This window comes from Podarcis raffonei, chromosome 15 (genome assembly GCF_027172205.1).
Source record: "Podarcis raffonei isolate rPodRaf1 chromosome 15, rPodRaf1.pri, whole genome shotgun sequence".
Taxonomy (NCBI): domain Eukaryota; kingdom Metazoa; phylum Chordata; class Lepidosauria; order Squamata; family Lacertidae; genus Podarcis; species Podarcis raffonei.
The window spans coordinates 3,510,976-3,528,563 of NC_070616.1; the positions used below are offsets into that span (position 1 = coordinate 3,510,976).

At 47.1% G+C, this 17,588-nt stretch overlaps 1 protein-coding gene across 1 annotated transcript in view; it reads left to right on the top strand.

The window, feature by feature from the left end:
* Nucleotides 1-7,236: 7,236 nt before the first annotated feature.
* LOC128403185 (multidrug and toxin extrusion protein 2-like) overlaps nucleotides 7,237-17,588 on the top strand; it is a 28,844-nt gene continuing 18,492 nt past the window's right edge. The window contains exons 1-4 of the mRNA XM_053367854.1: nucleotides 7,237-7,523; nucleotides 14,905-15,006; nucleotides 15,585-15,653; nucleotides 16,429-16,577. Of these exons, the coding sequence (XP_053223829.1) occupies nucleotides 7,347-7,523; nucleotides 14,905-15,006; nucleotides 15,585-15,653; nucleotides 16,429-16,577 (497 nt within the window). The 5' untranslated portion in view covers nucleotides 7,237-7,346. The remainder of the gene's footprint in view (nucleotides 7,524-14,904; nucleotides 15,007-15,584; nucleotides 15,654-16,428; nucleotides 16,578-17,588) is intronic.

A 17,588-nucleotide genomic window follows, 5' to 3' on the forward strand; every position in this document is an offset into this window, starting at 1 on the left:
TAAACAAAAATTGCCCTTTTCCCTTATGGGGTATCCAAGAGCCCATATAGAGTCTTTACATAGGTTCCCTATTGGTAGGAGAGAATAACAGAGGCCAAACAGAGAATATTGAGAAGCAAAGCAGCTAGGAAGCCTGATCTTTATTGATCTGTTGCAACAGGGTGCTCCCCCACATGCAGGAGGATGGAGGACGACCCAGAACCAAGATGTGCCTGTCCTTATATAGACATTTTAAATTCCCTGTCCTGGAGCTCAAGACCACCCCCAGAAACATCATACATACATCACAGAAGGGGTGTAACCTAAGGCCACCCCTCAGATACATCACACCTACATCACAGAAAAGGCGGTCTAAAACAGAAATTTGAATGTTGTTTTTCTCCTGTCCTTGTTTATCGCCTGTCTGGCAGGTTACTTGATTGGATTGTCTGGGGAGCCCGGCCATTCTTTTGTAGTGATAAATACTTAGTTCCTGGGCCAGGTCACAGGCTCACACCCTATTCATATCTTAAATGTGTCCTTAAGACAGGATTTGTGCGGAAAGAGACAATGGGGAGGTTTCCCACTTTGACCTTGCAGAGAAAACATTTGGTCAGTTTAGGAATCAAAATGGTTCCAGGTCGGCCTTCCTGTGCTGATCTATGTATGTGCTTGGTTGGTACACTTATGAACATTACCATATATCTAAGACCATAAAATTCCTATCACATCTGCTTGGGAACGATTTGTGACAGGAACAGAGGAAATGGACTTAGATTGAGCCAGACCCATTGCTCCATCTGGCTCCGTGTTGTCTACACTGACTGGCAGCAGCTCTCCAGTATTTCCAGACAGGGAGCCTTTCCCAGCCCTGCTTGGAAATTGCAGGGGATCGAACCTGGGACCTTCTCATGTGCACTGCTGCCCGGTTCCAACTTTCCCCTTAGAAGTAAAAGCAAGGCGCCAGTTCTCATGGTATCAGGTATTCAAAAGGAGGGAGCCCATGGCTTGGCTTTGGAAAAACAGAAGGTCTGTAGTACTTAGTTAATTGGGAACAAGTGCTCTAGGGTCCTAGATAGACAATTCATCCCCCCAGTCCTATCTGGAGATGCTGGGTGAAATAAATAAATTAAGGTCTTAATAAAGATTCATAAATGTACCAAGCAAACACGTACATAGATATATAGGCCACATGTCTGAAGCTGCACAGGAAAGCAGCGATGGAGCCATTTTGACTCCCAGGCTGACCAGGGGTTTTCTCTGCAAGGTCAAATGGAGGAGTCTCCCCATTGCCCTTTCCTTCACAAATCCTCTCTTAAGGGTATGTCTGTGTATGAATAGGGTGACCCTGTGATCTGGCTCAGGAACTAAGTACAGTGGTACCTCGGGTTAAGTACTTAATTCGTTCCAGAGGTCTGTTCTTAACCTGAAACTGTTCTTAACCTGAAGCACCACTTTAGCTAATGGGGCCTCCTTCTGCCGCTGTGCCGCCAGAGCCCGATTTCTGTTCTCATCCTGAAGCAAAGTTCTTAACCTGAAGCACTCATTACAAAAGACTGGCCAGGCTCCCCAGGGTATCAATCCAGTAAGCATTAACAGGTACGGGTAACCTGCCAGACAGGAGATAAATGACAGGAGAAAAACAACATTTAAATTTCTGTTTTAGACCGCCTTTTCTGTGATGTATGTATGATGTTTCTGGGGGTGGTCTTGATCTACAGGGTGGCAATTTCAAAAGCCTTTATAAGGCCTCGCGCACCATTTTTCTGGGTCCCTCCTCTCTCCTGTGGGTGAGGGGAGCACCCTGTTGCAACAGATCAATAAAGATCAGGCTTACTAGCTGCTTTGCTTCTCAATATTCTCTGGTTGGCCTCTGTTTTTTCCTCCGACCGATGGAGAACCCACAAAGGACTCTATGAGGGCTCTTGTGTTCCCCATAAGGGAATAAGGGCAAGTTTTCATTTATTTCAGCGGCAACCCAGCCAGATGGGCAGGGTATAAAAAACAAGACTATTATTCTTATTAACCTGGCTCTTCTTATAAGATCCAGGGCAGATCTTACACAGCGCAAAGTTAAAACTATGGAAGTCGCTTCCACTGGAAGCACTGATAGCCACCAACTTGAATGGCTTTCAAAGTGGGTTAGAGAAATTCGAAGAGGAAAAGGATATTGACAAGTATCTGGATACCAATTCCTGCAAACCACAGGAAAGGGGAGGGCTTGTTCCTCCAGATCCGGTTTCCTGGTTTCCCATGGGCATCTAGTCAGCTTCTGTGAGATCAGGGTGCTTGACCACATGGGGCATTGGCCTGATCCTGCAGGATCTTCTATCGGAGACCTTTCGCACGCTGACACCCAAGCCCCCTCTGGACGTGATACTGGAGCTGGTCCATAAGCCGCCTGTGTAAACGCCCGCAAGGGCCAATCCGTATTAATGCGCTCTTTGACCTGGATGTGTTAATGAATGGCCAAGTTCACTGGATTAAGGGAGGGCAAAGGCCGCGTTTTGACACCTGAGCACCCCCTCGCCTCCCCATTCGGTGCACAATCTGAAGTCTTGCAAGGGAATCCAGATTCCAAGGCCTGTAGGAATTGCCATACCAAAGCCTTGAGGTGGTTTGCATTCCCTCCTCATAAATCGGCTTCAAACGCCCCCGCTCAGTTAATCATTTTTAAAATCTCTCTACTGGCCAGCCATCCATGGACGCCTCCAAGACAGGCTCGTTTTTGTCACTTATAAAATGCGCACCCTTCGTTTCATGCCTCCTGCAACTGGCGATTCGATCTTTGCTGACCTGGCGCTCTCCTGATGGGTTGGACTACAACTCCCATCAGGGCCAGGGACCTGCACAGTCAGGGATGAGGATGGGATTTGTAGTTCAAACCATCTAGAGGGCACCAGGATTGAGTTGGAGGTTGCCAACAGGATGCCTTCTGGGTGTTGCTGTACTACAACTCCCATCCCTGCCTGACCATTGGCCCTGCTGGCTGGGGCTGAAGGGAGTTGTAGTTCACAGAACTCTAGCCCAATGGTTGCCATTAATTTGATTTTGAATTGATTTTAGAATGAATTGATTTTAGAATGCATTTCAATTAATTGATTGTGATTTGATGTAAACTGTGTTACTTTTATTGTTGTTAGCTACTCTGAGCCCGGCTTCGGCTGGGGAGGGCTGGATATAAATGAATTATTATTATTATTATTATTATTATTATTATTATTATTATTATTATTATTCAACAGTATCTGGAGGCAGCGCGTTGGCTCCTTGGGGCTATTTCCTTGGAACTTGTGTGAATCTGGGTGCTTTATTTAGTTACTGCGTTTACATCCCATCTTTTTCCTCCAAGGAGCTTAAGATGGTGTATGTGGTCCCCCCCCCCCTAATTTAATCTCCACAACAACCCTGTGAGGTAGGATAGGCCGAGAGGCAGTAGCCCAGTCAGCTTAATGGCTGAGTTGGGATTCGAACCCTGGTTTCCCAGGCCCTAGTCCAATGCTCTAACTGCTATACCATACTGGCTCTCAGTGGATGCTAGACTGGCGGTTGGAGGATGGTTGGCAGCTAATGGATTGAGGTTTAGTCCTGATAAGACAGAAGTACTGTTTTGGGGGGACAGGGGGCGGGTGAGTGTGGGGGACTCCCTGGTCCTGAATGGAGTAACTGTGCCCCTGAAGGACCAGGTGCACAGCCTGGGAGTCATTTTGGACTCACAGCTGTCCATGGAGGGGCAGGTCAATTCTGTGTCCAGGGCAGCTGTCTCCCAGCTCCATCTGGTACACAGGCTGAGACCCTACCTGCCTGCAGACTGTCTCACCAGAGTGGTTCATGCTCTAGTTATCTCCCGCTTGGACTACTGCAATGCACTCTACGTGGGGCTACCTTTGAAGGTGACCCGGAAACTGCAATTAATCCAGAATGCGGCAGCTAGACTGGGGACTGGGGGCGGCCGCCGGGACCACATAACACCGGTCTTGAAAGACCTACATTGGCTCCCAGTACGTTTCCAAGCACAATTCAAAGCGTTGGTGCTGACCTTGAAAGGCCTCAATGGCCTCAGTCCTGTATACCTGAAGGAGCGTCTCCACCCCCATCGTTCAACCTGGACACTGAGGTCCAGTGCTGAGGGCCTTCTGGCGGTTCCCTCCCTGAGAGATGTGAGGTTACAGGGAACCAGGCAGAGGGCCTTCTTGGTGGTGGTGCCCTCCCCGTGGAACGCCCTCCCACCAGATGTCAAAGAGAACAACAACTACCAGACATTTAGAAGACATCTGAAGGCAGCCCTCTTCAGGGAAGTTTTTAATGTGTGACATTTTAATGTAGTTTTAATCTTTGTTGGAAGCCGCCCAGAGTGGCTGGGGAGACCCAGCCAGATGGGCAGGGTACAAATAATAAATTACTATTACTATTACTAGATGGGCCTTTGGCCTGATCCAGCAAAGGCTCTGCATCAATTCTTACAACCCTCTACCATGTCCTGCCTCATCAGGTGGTTGTACAAAAAAAAGTGTGTGTTGTATGGACCAGCAGGCTGCCTCAGTGGAAGAACTGGGAAGTAGAACCTGTTCCATGAACTCTGTCAAAAAGATCAACTCCATTAGAAGCCTCTGGCAACCCTGAACTGTCTGGGCTGGACATTATGAGAACTACGATTTAAGAACTGATGCCTGGGTTTGCTTTTTCCCCTCTTCCCTCCCTGCCCCTTTTCCTTGTGTGCCATTTTTGTTGTTGTTGAGGATTATAAGCCTGTGGGGACTGTCTTTGCTTTCATTGATTTCAAGGCACTCTTGGCTGAAGGAACAAGCCACAAATCCTCTAAATAAATAAGCAAACGCTCAGTTAATCTTAAACAAGAATTGAGGAAATAACGTCTGGAAATCGATTTTTTTTGCTCTAAAGATTCCAAAAACCTATCTCTGTTTGTTAGCAGCAAAGCAAAGAGTGAGGAGATGTCTCAGCAGGGGAAAGAGGAGGAAGAATCTGCATTCTTTTAATTGGCTGAAGAATAATGAGGGCAAATATTTGCAAGAGATTTGCAACAGGCAAATTGAGAAAAGAAAAATCCCCCAGTCGTACAACCCTGACCTTTTGAGGGCAGGTTTTCGCAGACATATTGCATCTGTCTTCCGTTGTCTTGCGTGAGAGAGGCAACTGTTACTGTTTGTCTGCTTTAAGAGAGAGAGAGAGTTTATATCGCCAATGTTTTAGGGTGCAATATAGCATGTCAAGAGCTGCTTTCGAGTGAGTAGATAGAGTCAAGCCTGTTGAAATCAACAGAGCTCAAAATGACTTCAGAAGAAATTGAACTGGGCTGAGCAATCAGGCATTGAACTGGGTACAGATTTTATTTTTTATTTTTTTCAAAAAAAATTATTGGTTTTCACAATATTATAAACAAACAAACACATAAGACAAACAAACATAAATCATAGCCTTATTGAAATTTACACTTTTTAACTTTGTTAAATGACTTCCCCGCTTCCCCTTGGTTGAATTTCATTGCATATCCTTTTAACGGTTTCCCAAATCATAATTCTTATAAAATTTAACTTAAACATAAACATCCTTAAATCTTCACTTTATGAAATTAAACATATTAATTCATCACTTAACATAAACAAAATCCTAAGCCAATTATCTGCAAGCTGTTTTTGGTTAATTTAACTTAACATATTTAACTAAATAATTATTAAATTTAATCCACTCTTCCTGATACTCCTCCTTCTGGTTGCGGACTCTTCCGGTTAGGTCGGCTAGCTCCGGAAAATCCATCATCTTCATCTGCCATTCTTCTATTGTTGGTAATTCTTGGGTTTTCCACTTTTTAGCTAACAAAATACGAGCAGCAGTAACTGGGTACAGATTTTAATGGACGAGCACCCCACAACTTATTGAATCTGGATTTTATTCCCAATATCTGATTCCCAGCCTTTTAGTAATGTTTCCATAGGAAGCTTGCCTGATTCTTACCCAGAAATTATTCAGTGATGTGATCCAATGAAAGAGAGGGCTGGCTCCAGACTAACTCTGCGATTCTGATGGGGCTTACTCTCGTGGTCAACCTCATGCAACTGAGTGGAATGTCCTTTGGAGTAAAACCAGTAGAACTTGCTTCTGAAATCAAAACCGGAATCACTTTTGCAGCGCTGCCTTATAATCTGTCCAGCTTTTTTGCATTGCATTACTTTGCACGTTGAGGGTATGTAAGCTGCTGGGCGTGGGCCATGCTCATAGCAGTAATAAGAAAAATATAAAGATGGAAGTCAATATGACATAAGGGTGAAAGTATTGACCTTAGACAGGGTTCAACCCCTCCCCCACTCCCAATGCACTCTCACTAAGTGACCCTGGGCCAGTCATACATTTAAACACTCCCCTTTCTCTGTGCTTAACCTACCTCACAGGGTTGTTGTGAAGATTTTAAAAAATAGCAGTGGGGTAACTGCCTCAAACTCCTTGGAGGAAAGGACCGGGAATATGAATATGAATAATAAATTTAATTTAATAATCATTTCTATTCATACATTTAATAATTCTAGTTACAGGGAGGAAGCCGTGTTGGTCTGCCGTAGTCAAAACAAAACAAAAAATTCCAGTAGCACCTTAGAGACCAACTAAGTTTGTTATTGGTATGAGCTTTCGTGTGCTTGGTATCTGAAGAAGTGTGCATGCACACGAAAGTTCATACCAATAACAAACATAGTTGGACTCAAAGGATTTTTTTTTAATTATGTTTTTACATTAAATAATGATTATTTAATATTGCATATTAATTGTTGTGACCTGCCCAGGGACTTCACGGTGAATAGCAGTAAATTAATATTGTAATAATAAAAATAAAACCAATTATAATAAACTTCATTCATTCCTTTGATAATCATATTTAAATATCGTATTTTAATTGTTGTGGTGTGCCCTGGGGCCTTAGAGTGAGGGGCAGGTAATTAATACTAATAATATAGTAAATCAATTTGAATCATCATTTTCTATTTAATATTTTGTTTTAATGGTTGTGACCTGCCCTGGGTGAAGGGCTGGGCAAGTAATTAATTAATTAACAACAACAACAACAAAATATGAAATCGATCATAAAAATGACCCCGCCCGCCCATCCGATTTGGGGGGCCGGGGTGTTCCCCCCCTCCCTCCCTCGGCGCGCGCGTCACCGCCGGCTCCGCCCAATGGGGAAGGGGATTCCCCTCGGCGCGCCCGCCCCCCTGGCCCGCCTGCGCTGCACGTGGCCGCCGCCGGGGAGCGATGCTTCGGCTGGGCTGGACGGCGCGGCCGTTGGCGCTGCCGCTCGGAGCTGCTGCTGCTGCTGCTGCTGCTGCTGCTCCCTCGCCCCGCCGGGGAGGAGGAGGACGATGCGGAGGCTGGAGGAGAAGCGGGGCGCCGAGGAGGACGAGCCCCAGGAGATCCTGCCTCCTCCTCCGCCGCCGCCCTCGCCCTCGCCCTCCTGCCGCGGCCGCAGCCTCCGCCGCCTCGTCCCCGTCGGCGCCTGGCGAGAGGCCCGCGAGCTGGTCCAGATCGGCGGCCCCGTGGTGAGGAAGGAGGGCAGGCGGCGAGAGGGGGGGGGACCCGAAGGAGAACCGCGATCTCTCCCGGGGGGGGCGGAGGGCAGCGGTGGTGCAGTGGTTAGAGCCGCCCTTGGCCCGCCTCGAAGGGTTGTTGTGCAGGCGGAATGGGCGGAGGGAGAGAAACAGCAGGATGAATGATCGCCAGGGTCAATGAATGAGGCGGAGAGACCGTGAAATGAGAGATCAGAACATAGCTGTCAACGTTTTCCCTTTTTAAAGGGAAATTCCCTTATTCCGAATAGGATTCCGTTGCAAGAAAAGGGAAAAGTTGACAGCTATGGGTCAGAGAGAGATCTGGGGAGAAATGGGAGGGAAGGAGAGAGAAATGGGAGGAATAAAAATGTGAAGAGCTGAAATGGCTTTTAATCTAGTGTTCCGTTTACCGCCAATTCTGTTTTTAAAAATAATTCTGTTTTTTAAAATAATTGTTTCTAACTTTTTTTACTGATAAATCTCACTGTTCCGTTGTTTTCGCAAACTGCTCTGATTTTCTCCCTCTCACAATCATGCAGTGTATAATTTTTATTTGAAAGACGGAATAACGGGGTTGTCTCTGACCAAGCTTAACCCCGCCAGAATGGGTGAGTTAGCTGTGCCCCTTCATTTCAATGGGTCTACTCTGAGTGAGTAGGGCTAGCGTTGGATTAAACCCGCAGGAGATGAAATGAGAGGCGTGGGGTGAAGGAAGGGTGAAGGATGAGAAAATGGGAGGGAGAAGGGCAGAGAAAAAGAAAAGAATGAAATGAGAGGTGAATAGAGGAAAGGCAGGAGGGAGGGAAGAGGAAAGAAGAGGAGGGGAAGGAGGAAATTGAGAGACAGAACTGCACTACGTCCTCTGAAAACAGAACAAGGTTCCAGTCCTCATTGTTCTGAAGGAAGGGCTGATTTCAGTTGAACTGCCTTAAAGTTCATCGGTCCATATAACCCAGTGTTGTCTGCACTGACTGGCAGCAGCTCTCCAGAGTTTCAGGCCAGGGGACATTCCCTACCAGGAGATGCCACTGGAGGTTGAACCTTCTGCATGCAAAGCAGGTGTTCTACCCCACAGCTGTGGTCTCAAGAGACCCACCCTATCTTGTCCTTGCCCAAAGGTGGACTCGCCCCTAGGTGATAAGGGAAGGAGGTGGGGGGGGGGTCCAAAGTCTGAGCTTATTGGGGCCCAGAGACCCCACCCTGAGCCCTTTTTACGACCCGCTAAAAACTAAAGTACACATTTCATTTTCCGGCTCAGCCTTGTGACCTCTTGCACGAAACCTTACGCGAATGGCTGTTTTTAAAAAATCTTTATTTTTGCATGGAAATTGGCACATGATGGAACCGAAAGTGCTTTTGTTTTCTTAAAAAAGAGATTTTCTAATCTGCCTTTCAGGGCAGGCTCCTTTGCCAAGACCTCTCGCACCAGAACAATACAATATAGAAACCCACCCGGATAAAACCACGGGGCAAAGCTGAAAACATTGTTTTATCCTGCATTATAGATCCTGCACTGGATTGAGGGGGGAAGGTTAGACTAGATATGGGGTGGGGGGGATATCAGGCCTGGGGGTCCAGATGCGGCCCTCTGGCTCTCTCTTTCTGGCCCTTGATGTTCTCCTTGGGTCACGCCCCACACTTTTTGCCTTTTTTGAGTTCTTTAACTGTTTGGAATGTGTCCTTGAACTGTAAAAAAATAAAAAATCCGCTTGTTTGCTTGGATGGCGAGATGTGTGTGAAAACCTCTGGCTTCTGCACGGCTGAAATGTGCAGCCTATAGTACAAAAGTAAGGCCCCCGTCTTCACAGTGCATTTAAAGCTGTGTCATACCACTTTCATAGAATCATAGATTTGGAAGGGACCCGAGGGTCATCTAGTCCAACCCGCACAAATCTCAACTGCTGAACTTCTCTTACTGTCAGAAAGTTCTTCCTGATGTTTAGTCGGAATCTCCTTTCTTGCAACTTGAAGCCATTGGTTCGGGTCCTACCCCCCAGAGCAGGAGAAAGCAAGCTTGCTCCATCTTCCATGTGACAGCCCTTAAGATATTTGAAGATGGCTATCATATCTCCTCTTAGTCTCCTCTTTTCCAGGCTAAACATACTCAGCTCCTTCAACCACTCCTCATCAGGCTTGGATTCCTGACCCTTGATCATCTTGGTTGCGCTCCTCTGCACATGGTCCATCTTGTCGACATCCATCCTAAATTGTGGCGCCCAGAACTGGACACAGTATTCCAGGTGTGGTCTGACCAAAGCAGAATAGAGTTAGACTATTCCTTCCCTTGATCTGCACACTAGACTTCTTCGGTTGATGCAGTCAAGAATAGCATTAGCTTTTTTTGCTGCTGCGTCACACACTGGGCTCATGTTAAGCTTTTAATAATAATAATAATAACAGCATCTTAAAAAGCAGAGACATCACCTTGCCAACAAAGGTCTGTGTAGTTAAAGCTATGGTTTTCCCAGTAGTGATGTATGGAAGTGAGAGCTGGACCATAAAGAAGGCTGATCGCCGAAGAATGGATGCTTTTGAATTCTGGTGCTGGAGGAGACTCTTGAGAGTCCCATGGACTGCAAGAAGATCCAACCTCTCCATTCTGAAGGAAATCAGCCCTGAGTGCTCACTGGAAGGACAGATCCTGAAGCTGAGGCTCCAATACTTTGGCCACCTCATGAGAAGAGAAGACTCCCTGGAAAAGACCCTGATGTTGGGAAAGATGGAGGGCACAAGGAGAAGGGGACGACAGAGGACGAGATGGTGGGACAGTGTTCTCGAAGCTACCAGCATGAGTTTGACCAAACTGCGGGAGGCAGTGGAAGACAGGAGTGCCTGGCGTGATCTGGTCCAGGGGGTCACGAAGAGGCGGACACGACTAAATGACTAAACAACAACAACAACAATTTATTATTTATACCCCGCCCGTCTGGCTGAGTTTCCCCAGCCACTCTGGGCAACTCCCAATCGAGTGTTAAAAACAGTACAGCATTAAATATTAAAATTTCCCTAAACAGGGCTGCCTTCAGATGTCCTTTAAAAATAAGATAGCTGGTTATTTCCTTGACATCTGATGGGAGGGCGTTCCACAGGGCGGGCGCCACCACCGAGAAGGCCCTCTGTTTGGTTCCCTGTAACCTCACTTCTCGCAGGGAGGGAACCACCAGAAGGCCCTCGGCGCTGGATCTCAGTGTCCAGACTGAATGATGGGGGTGGAGACGCTCCTTCAGGCATACAGGACCGAGGCTGTTTAGGGCTTCCCCCAAAGGACTCTGGGAACTGTAGTTTGTTAAGGGGGCTGGGTATTATTAGGAGTTAGCCCAGTTCCCCTCACGGGGCTTCCATTTCCAGATTGGTTCAATCCCTCTTCCCAAGGAACTACTTCCTGAAATTTATATTCTGCTTGATTGGAAAAGAAAAACCCTACCTCAAAACGGTTTACAAAAGAGCTAAAATGCTAACGTTATCGATAAAAAGAACTCACAACAATAATTTAAAACATTTAAAAAAATACGTTTGCTGGGCCACACAATGTCGTCTCACTTTTTCTTTTCTTCTAAAATAAAAACACTGAAACTCCCATATTTTATTATTCTGCTCAGTCGCCTCTTAATCTAATATTGGCGTTGGCTGTTCTGATACTTGATTTCCGCTCCCCTTGGCTCCGCTGGCAAAGCAGCAGAGCTCTTGCAACTTTTACAAGGAGGACCTAGAACTGAGTTGTCCACCAGCTTTTCTTCGGCTTGCTTGCCAGGGACCTGAGGTTTTGCAGGGAGCTGCTTGTTGGCCTTTCTGTTCAGATCCTGGAAGGCGTGTGTGCTTCGATCCATGGCCCCCGCCTCGCCCACTGCTTGCAAAGCACCCTGGGGCTGGAGCTTTGCTCAGATCCTGGGAGGCCTGCTTATTTTGGTTATCTTGCAAAGGAGCCTTGCAAAATGCCCTGGGCCGTAGATTCAGATTTGTTTGTTTGTGTGTGGTCCAGCACGGCAAATATATCCCCTTGAAATTAACTCGGCTAAAAAGATACAGTGGTACCTCTGGTTACGTACTTAATTTGTTCCGGAGGTCCGTTCTCAACCTGAAACTGTTCTTAACCTGAAGCACCACTTTAGCTAATGGGGCCTCCCGCTGCCGCTGCTGTGCGATTTCTGTTCTCATCCTGGAGCAAAGTTCTTAACCCAAGGTAATATTTCTGGGTTAGGGGAGTCTGTAACCTGAAGCGTATGTAACCTGAGGTACCACTGTATAGGAACAAACGCAAACTTAAAATTTTGAATTTGCTCGGCAGATCACAACATTTCTCTTAAAAAAAAAGAACGAACGAACCTGGGGACTTGTGCATGCTGAACTTTAAAGTGCTTGTGTCTGTCTGTGTGTGTTTGTGTGAGTGATCTTATGTTTGGATCAGCTGTCCTGTCCCTCTGGAACAGGGGGAGAGGGATCTGTTCCTTCAATCCCAAATAGCCTTTTGTTCATTGTCCATCTTGCAAGCATCTGACTTTGGGTCGGAAGTTATTTGCTACCAGATAATGGCACCTTTTGAAACTTTCATGCCCTGGGGTTGAGGGTTTGTGTGTGTCTGACGGTCTGACTTTTTCCTTGCACATGCTTTGCATAAAAAGTCCCAGGTTCAATCCTAGCTGTGGGGGGGGGGGGGGAGGAACAGGACAAATGTGTGCTGCAATAAAATGTTGTGGCATGAAGTGCTGCTCTTCCAGATTCTAGCCCCTCCCCCCCATGAGAACTTAGGAAGCTGCCTTGTGATGAGTTGACCCTTTGGTCCATCCAGCACAGTACTGTCCACACTGCAGCGGCTGTCCAGGGTTTCCCCCAGTCCTATTTGGTGATGCCGAAAATCGAACCCAGGACTGAGTTCAAACAGATGCTCTTATCTGCTCCACTGCCTTTTCCCCTTCTCCCAACAGTCTTATCAGCATTCAAGGATCGGCAAGCACATTCAGTCTTCACTGAGATGTTTTTGGGTCACCTTAAAATTGGGGGGAGTATTTTGCAACTCCACACAGCGCCTGAACTCTGGAAATAGCAGGGACGTTGATCCTTCGGCTACAGGAGCCAAGGATCTGACTTTTTAATATTGTTTTTCTTGTCCCCTCCTGGGTTTCTCTATTGACGTGTTCCGGATTGGGCCATTCAGCTAGCAGTACGTTGCCTCTTCTCTACTTCCCCCCACCCTCAAAAAAATCCACATATTTGTGTCAGGGCATGTCCAGGATTAGAGCACTGCTGTCCTAAACCTCTCCCCGCCATTGCGCGGTCAGGAAACAAAACGCTTATTTTCTCTTTCCCCTCCCAGATCCTTGTCAGGGCGAAAGATTGCTGCCCTGGGGTAGCGCCGAGCTTTGCCTAAGCTGTGCTTGTTGGGACCTGTTCAGCTTCTCTTGGCGCTCTTCCCCAAGTACAAGAAAACACCGCTTTGGATCGGGCCCCGGTTCCTGGAACCCAAAGCCAGTTCAAACTCCACAGGGCCAAGACACACAGGAGAGGTTCTGCGAGCCGTGAGGGGGGAATGGAAATTTTTTGAACCGTTTTTTGAGGGACATTGCAGGCTCCCTGCAAGTAGAAAGCTAGCCTCTGTGTGACAAAACACCCGGGGCTGTTCTGTGTGCCGAGACCTTGCATTCAGAAGGCGGGGAGGCGGCCTGTTCTCTTTTTTTTTTAAAAAAAGATTTTTATTGATACAAGAAAAAAAAGAAAAAAACACAAATACCAAATTACACACAAGAATAACCATAGACACATAATTTTCTTAGCAAACAATAAAACATATATTGGTCTTAACACTAAAGACCCAACCTCCCGTCTATTCCATATTTCAATTTCATATTACTTATTGCCAGTACACACTTTTATCATAATTAAACTTATTCTTAATAAATCTAATTACTTATATCTACCTTGCAACTATTACTGAAGTTCCTCGAATGCTGCAACAGAATTTAAACTACTATATTTATTTTTCAGATATTCTTTGAAAACCTCCCATTTTCAAACAAATTCCTGTTTTGATTTATTCTTTATTTTTTCTGATAGACCATCTAATTTGGCATATTCTGTCAGCTTTTGAATCCAATCTTGTACAGAGGGGATTTCATTACTCTTCCATTTTGCTGCGATCAAAACTCTTGCTGCCGCTGTCGCATATAAAAAGATACCCTTCCTCCTTTGTGGAATATCCAAATCTGTTATTCCCAGGAGGTAGGCCTCTGGTTTTTTATTGAAAGAGATCTTTAGCATTTTTTGCCGTTCTGCATGGATACTCTCCCAGAATACCTGTATTTTCCTACATATCCACCACATATGGTAGAAAGTTCCTGAGTTTCGGAGGCGGCCTGTTCTCATAGTGATGTCCAGCAAATGCCCCCAATAGGAAGCCCTCGAGCAGGACGCGGGTGCGAGAGCCTGTGGCTTGTACATATTCGGAAGCACTGCCCTCCCTCCAACCACCGTGGCTAGTGGCAACAGAGAAACTTATCCTCCGCAAACTTGGCTAAGCCTCTTTTATAGGCATCTGAGTTAGTGGCTGCCACTCAGTGACGCAGCGTGGGTTGCCAGTGCCCGGGGCAAGGCGAATAGCATTGGCACAGTCTGCCGATAGGCTGGGACGAAGGGGCAACAGCTCAGTGATCTACCCGAGTGGGAATCTTTCCAAAGCCTGCAGAGGGCACCCTGGCAACCAGCCACCACCCAAATCGACTCCTTAATCTATTCATGTGAACATTGGGAGATTTTCTGAGTGAGAGTATTGGAGTATTGAGGCTGTATTTTAATGTTTTAATGTTGTGTTTTAATGTATTTTAATCTTGTTTTTAAGTTGTATTTCAATCAATTTGTTTTATATCGGGTGTTAGCCGCCCTGAGCCCAGTCCTGCCTGGGGAGGGTGGGGTATAAATATAATGTATTATTATTATTATTATTATTATTATTACTATTATTATTATTATTAAAATTACAGGTGATTAGTACATTGTAGCGGGTTGGCCTGGATGACGCTAGGGGCACCATGGCACAGATTTATGCAACGAAGGGGAGGGCGAGCTGTGTTTTTATTCATTATTACCACTTCTTCTTCTTTGCCTTCTGAAATTTTGCGCCTCTGAGAATATAAAATACGCAGTGATTTACGTTATGCGAAACCAAAGAGAGGAAGGGAAGCGACTTATATTTTAAGGTTGTTTAAATGAATATTTAAAATTGTAAAACAGAAAATTGAATAAAAAAGAAGAAGAATTTTGTGCCCCGGGCAGCCGCCCCATGCTACACCACTGCCGCCACCGCCTCCTGCAGGACTGAGTTCCGCAGTTTAATTGTGTGCTTGGCGATGGGATGCACTCACGCCTTACCCTTCCTCCTTAGTTCGTGGCGCAGCTTCTGGGCTTCCTGATCAGCGTGGTGAGCTCCATCTTCTGTGGCCACCTGGGCAAAGTCGAGCTGGATGCCGTCACCCTCGCTGTATCGGTACGTAAGTCCCTGCCCCGCAAGAGCTGCCTTGCGCCCAGCCAAACCCCTGGGCTGCCCCGCTCCCTGAGAGCTGGGGCAAGTGCTCCACCCTCAAGCTGCAGTCCCTCTCGCTAAAAGCAGAGCCAAGGTCCCAGTCCTCATGATTCTGATTTCAAGAGGAATGCAGGAAGCTGCCGACGCCGAGTCGGGCCAAGGGGGCGTCTGCCTCAGCACTGCCTGCACTGACTGGCAGCCGCCGCCCGCCGAGGTTTCAGCCCTAGCTAGAAATGGCGGACATGCCGAACCTGGAACTCTGATCTTAAGAGTCAAGTGGCAGCTCCTCGTGGTTCTGAATAACGGGAGCTGATTTCGTTAGGAACCCAGGAAGCTGTCATATATACTGAGCTGGGGCAATGGCCTATCTAGTGTTGTCTGCACTGGCTGGCAGCAGCTCTCCAGAGTTTCAGGCAGGGGGCGTTCCCAGCTGTAGCTGGAGATGCCGCTGGGGTCCGAACCTGGGACTTTTTGCGTGCCAAGCAGTTGTTCTTCCACTGACCATGACACCCTCCCTTTCTCTCATCACTCCTGCCTCCCAGGTCATCAATGTGATTGGCATTTCCGTGGGCACCGGATTGGCATCTGTCTGTGACACTCTCATGTCCCAGGTATGTCTGAACACCGCTTAGGGAGCTCCTCAGTACCACGCCTGACTTCTTATACCCACCTAGCCCAGTATTCCCTGCTCTGGTTGGCAGCAGCTCCCCAGGCTCTCTTCCCCATCACCTGGCTAGCTGATCCTTTTAAAAAACCCTCAAGATGCCAAGGATTATATTTCCCCATACGGGGAAGTTTAAAACGTTGGGTGTATGTCTTACTGTGTTTTTATATTTTGTTGGAAGCTGCCCAGAGTGGCTGGGACACAAATAATAAAATTACTGTGGTACCTCGGGTTAAGTACTTAATTCGTTCCGGAGGTCTGTTCTTAACCTGAAACTGTTCTTAACCTGAAGCACCACTTTAGCTAATGGGGCCTCCTGCTGCCGCCGCGCCGGCAGAGCACGATTTCTGTTCTTATCCTGAAGCAAAGTTCTTAACCCGAGGTAATATTTCTGGGCTAGCGGAGTCTGTAACCTGAAGCGTATGTAACCTGAAGTGTATGTAACCTGAGGTACCACTGTATTATTATTGAACCTGGCAGTTTCTGCTTGCAAAGCAAGGGCTCTAACCACTATGCCACATGGCACACCCGGAGAGGGGTGCAATACGTCCCCGAGGATGCCACCTCGCCTCTTATCAGGGACGCCAGGAGGGTTTCATCCTAATCCCCAAGTTTCTCCCCTTCCCCATAGTGAATAACAGCCAAAATTGGGCAAAGCTTTGCAGCGGTGCAAGGAGCAGCGACCAATTTAATTGTTGCTTTCCTGGTGTTTTTTTAATCAGACGTACGGGAGCAAGAACGTGAAGCGTGTGGGGACCATCCTGCAACGGGGGATCCTCATCCTGCTCCTCTTCTGCTTCCCCTGCTGGGCCTTCTTCATCAACACGGAGCAGATCCTGCTTCTCTGCAGGCAGGACCCAGAAGTCTCCAGGTTAGTTGTGCTTGCTCCTTGCATGCAAATGCACACACACCTTTACAGCAAACATCTCAGGAGGGGGTTGGGAGCTGTGATCCACCCTTCGCAGCTTTTCCTCAAACCTCTTCCCTCTTCCCGTCTCCTGACACTGTTCTCCAAATCGGTTCCAAGCTCCTAGTCCTTAATGTTTTCCGGCCTTTACGTGAGCGGCAAGCAAAGCTGGAAAACTCCTCTGCCAAGGCTCTTTGCTCTGGTTATCTCCCGCTTGGACTACTGCAACACGCTCTACGTGGGGCTACCTTTGAAGGTGACCCGGAAACTGCAATTAATCCAGAATGCGGCAGCTAGATTGGTGACTGGGAGTGGCCACTGGGACCACATAACACTGGTCCTGAAAGACCTAGATTGGCTCCCAGGACATTTCCGAGCACAATTCAAAGTGTTGGTGCTGACCTTGAAAGCCCTAAACGGCCTTGGTCTGGTATATCTGAATGAGCATCTCCACCCCCATCATTTAGCCCGGACACTGAGGTTCTGGTGGTTCCCTCCCTGCGAGAAATGAGGTTACAGGGAACTAGGCAGAGGGCCTTCTTGGTGGTGGCGCCTGCCCTGTGGAATGCCCTCCCACCAGATGTCAAGGAAATAAACAACTATCTGACTTTTAGAAGACATCTGAAGGCAGCTCCGTTTAGGGAAGTTTTTAACGTTTGATGTTTTATCGCGTTTTTTATATTCTGTTGGGAGCTGCCCAGAGTGGCTGGGAGACCCGGCCAGATGGGCGGGGTATAAGTAATAAATTATTATTATTATAAAGCACAGGTTCTGAAGCAAAACTGTGCCACTGTGCAAGGCCCAAGGGCTGAAATCCTTAACACTTGCTAGAGCGCTAGTCCTACTCAGAGCAATCTACTTTTGAGCAAGGATGCTCACACCGGTAGTGTTTAATGAGCTTGATTTAACCTCTTCTAGCTGTCCTGAGAATCTGGAAGGAAGCTGGGCAAAGTGTCAGCCTCCCATTAATTTGAA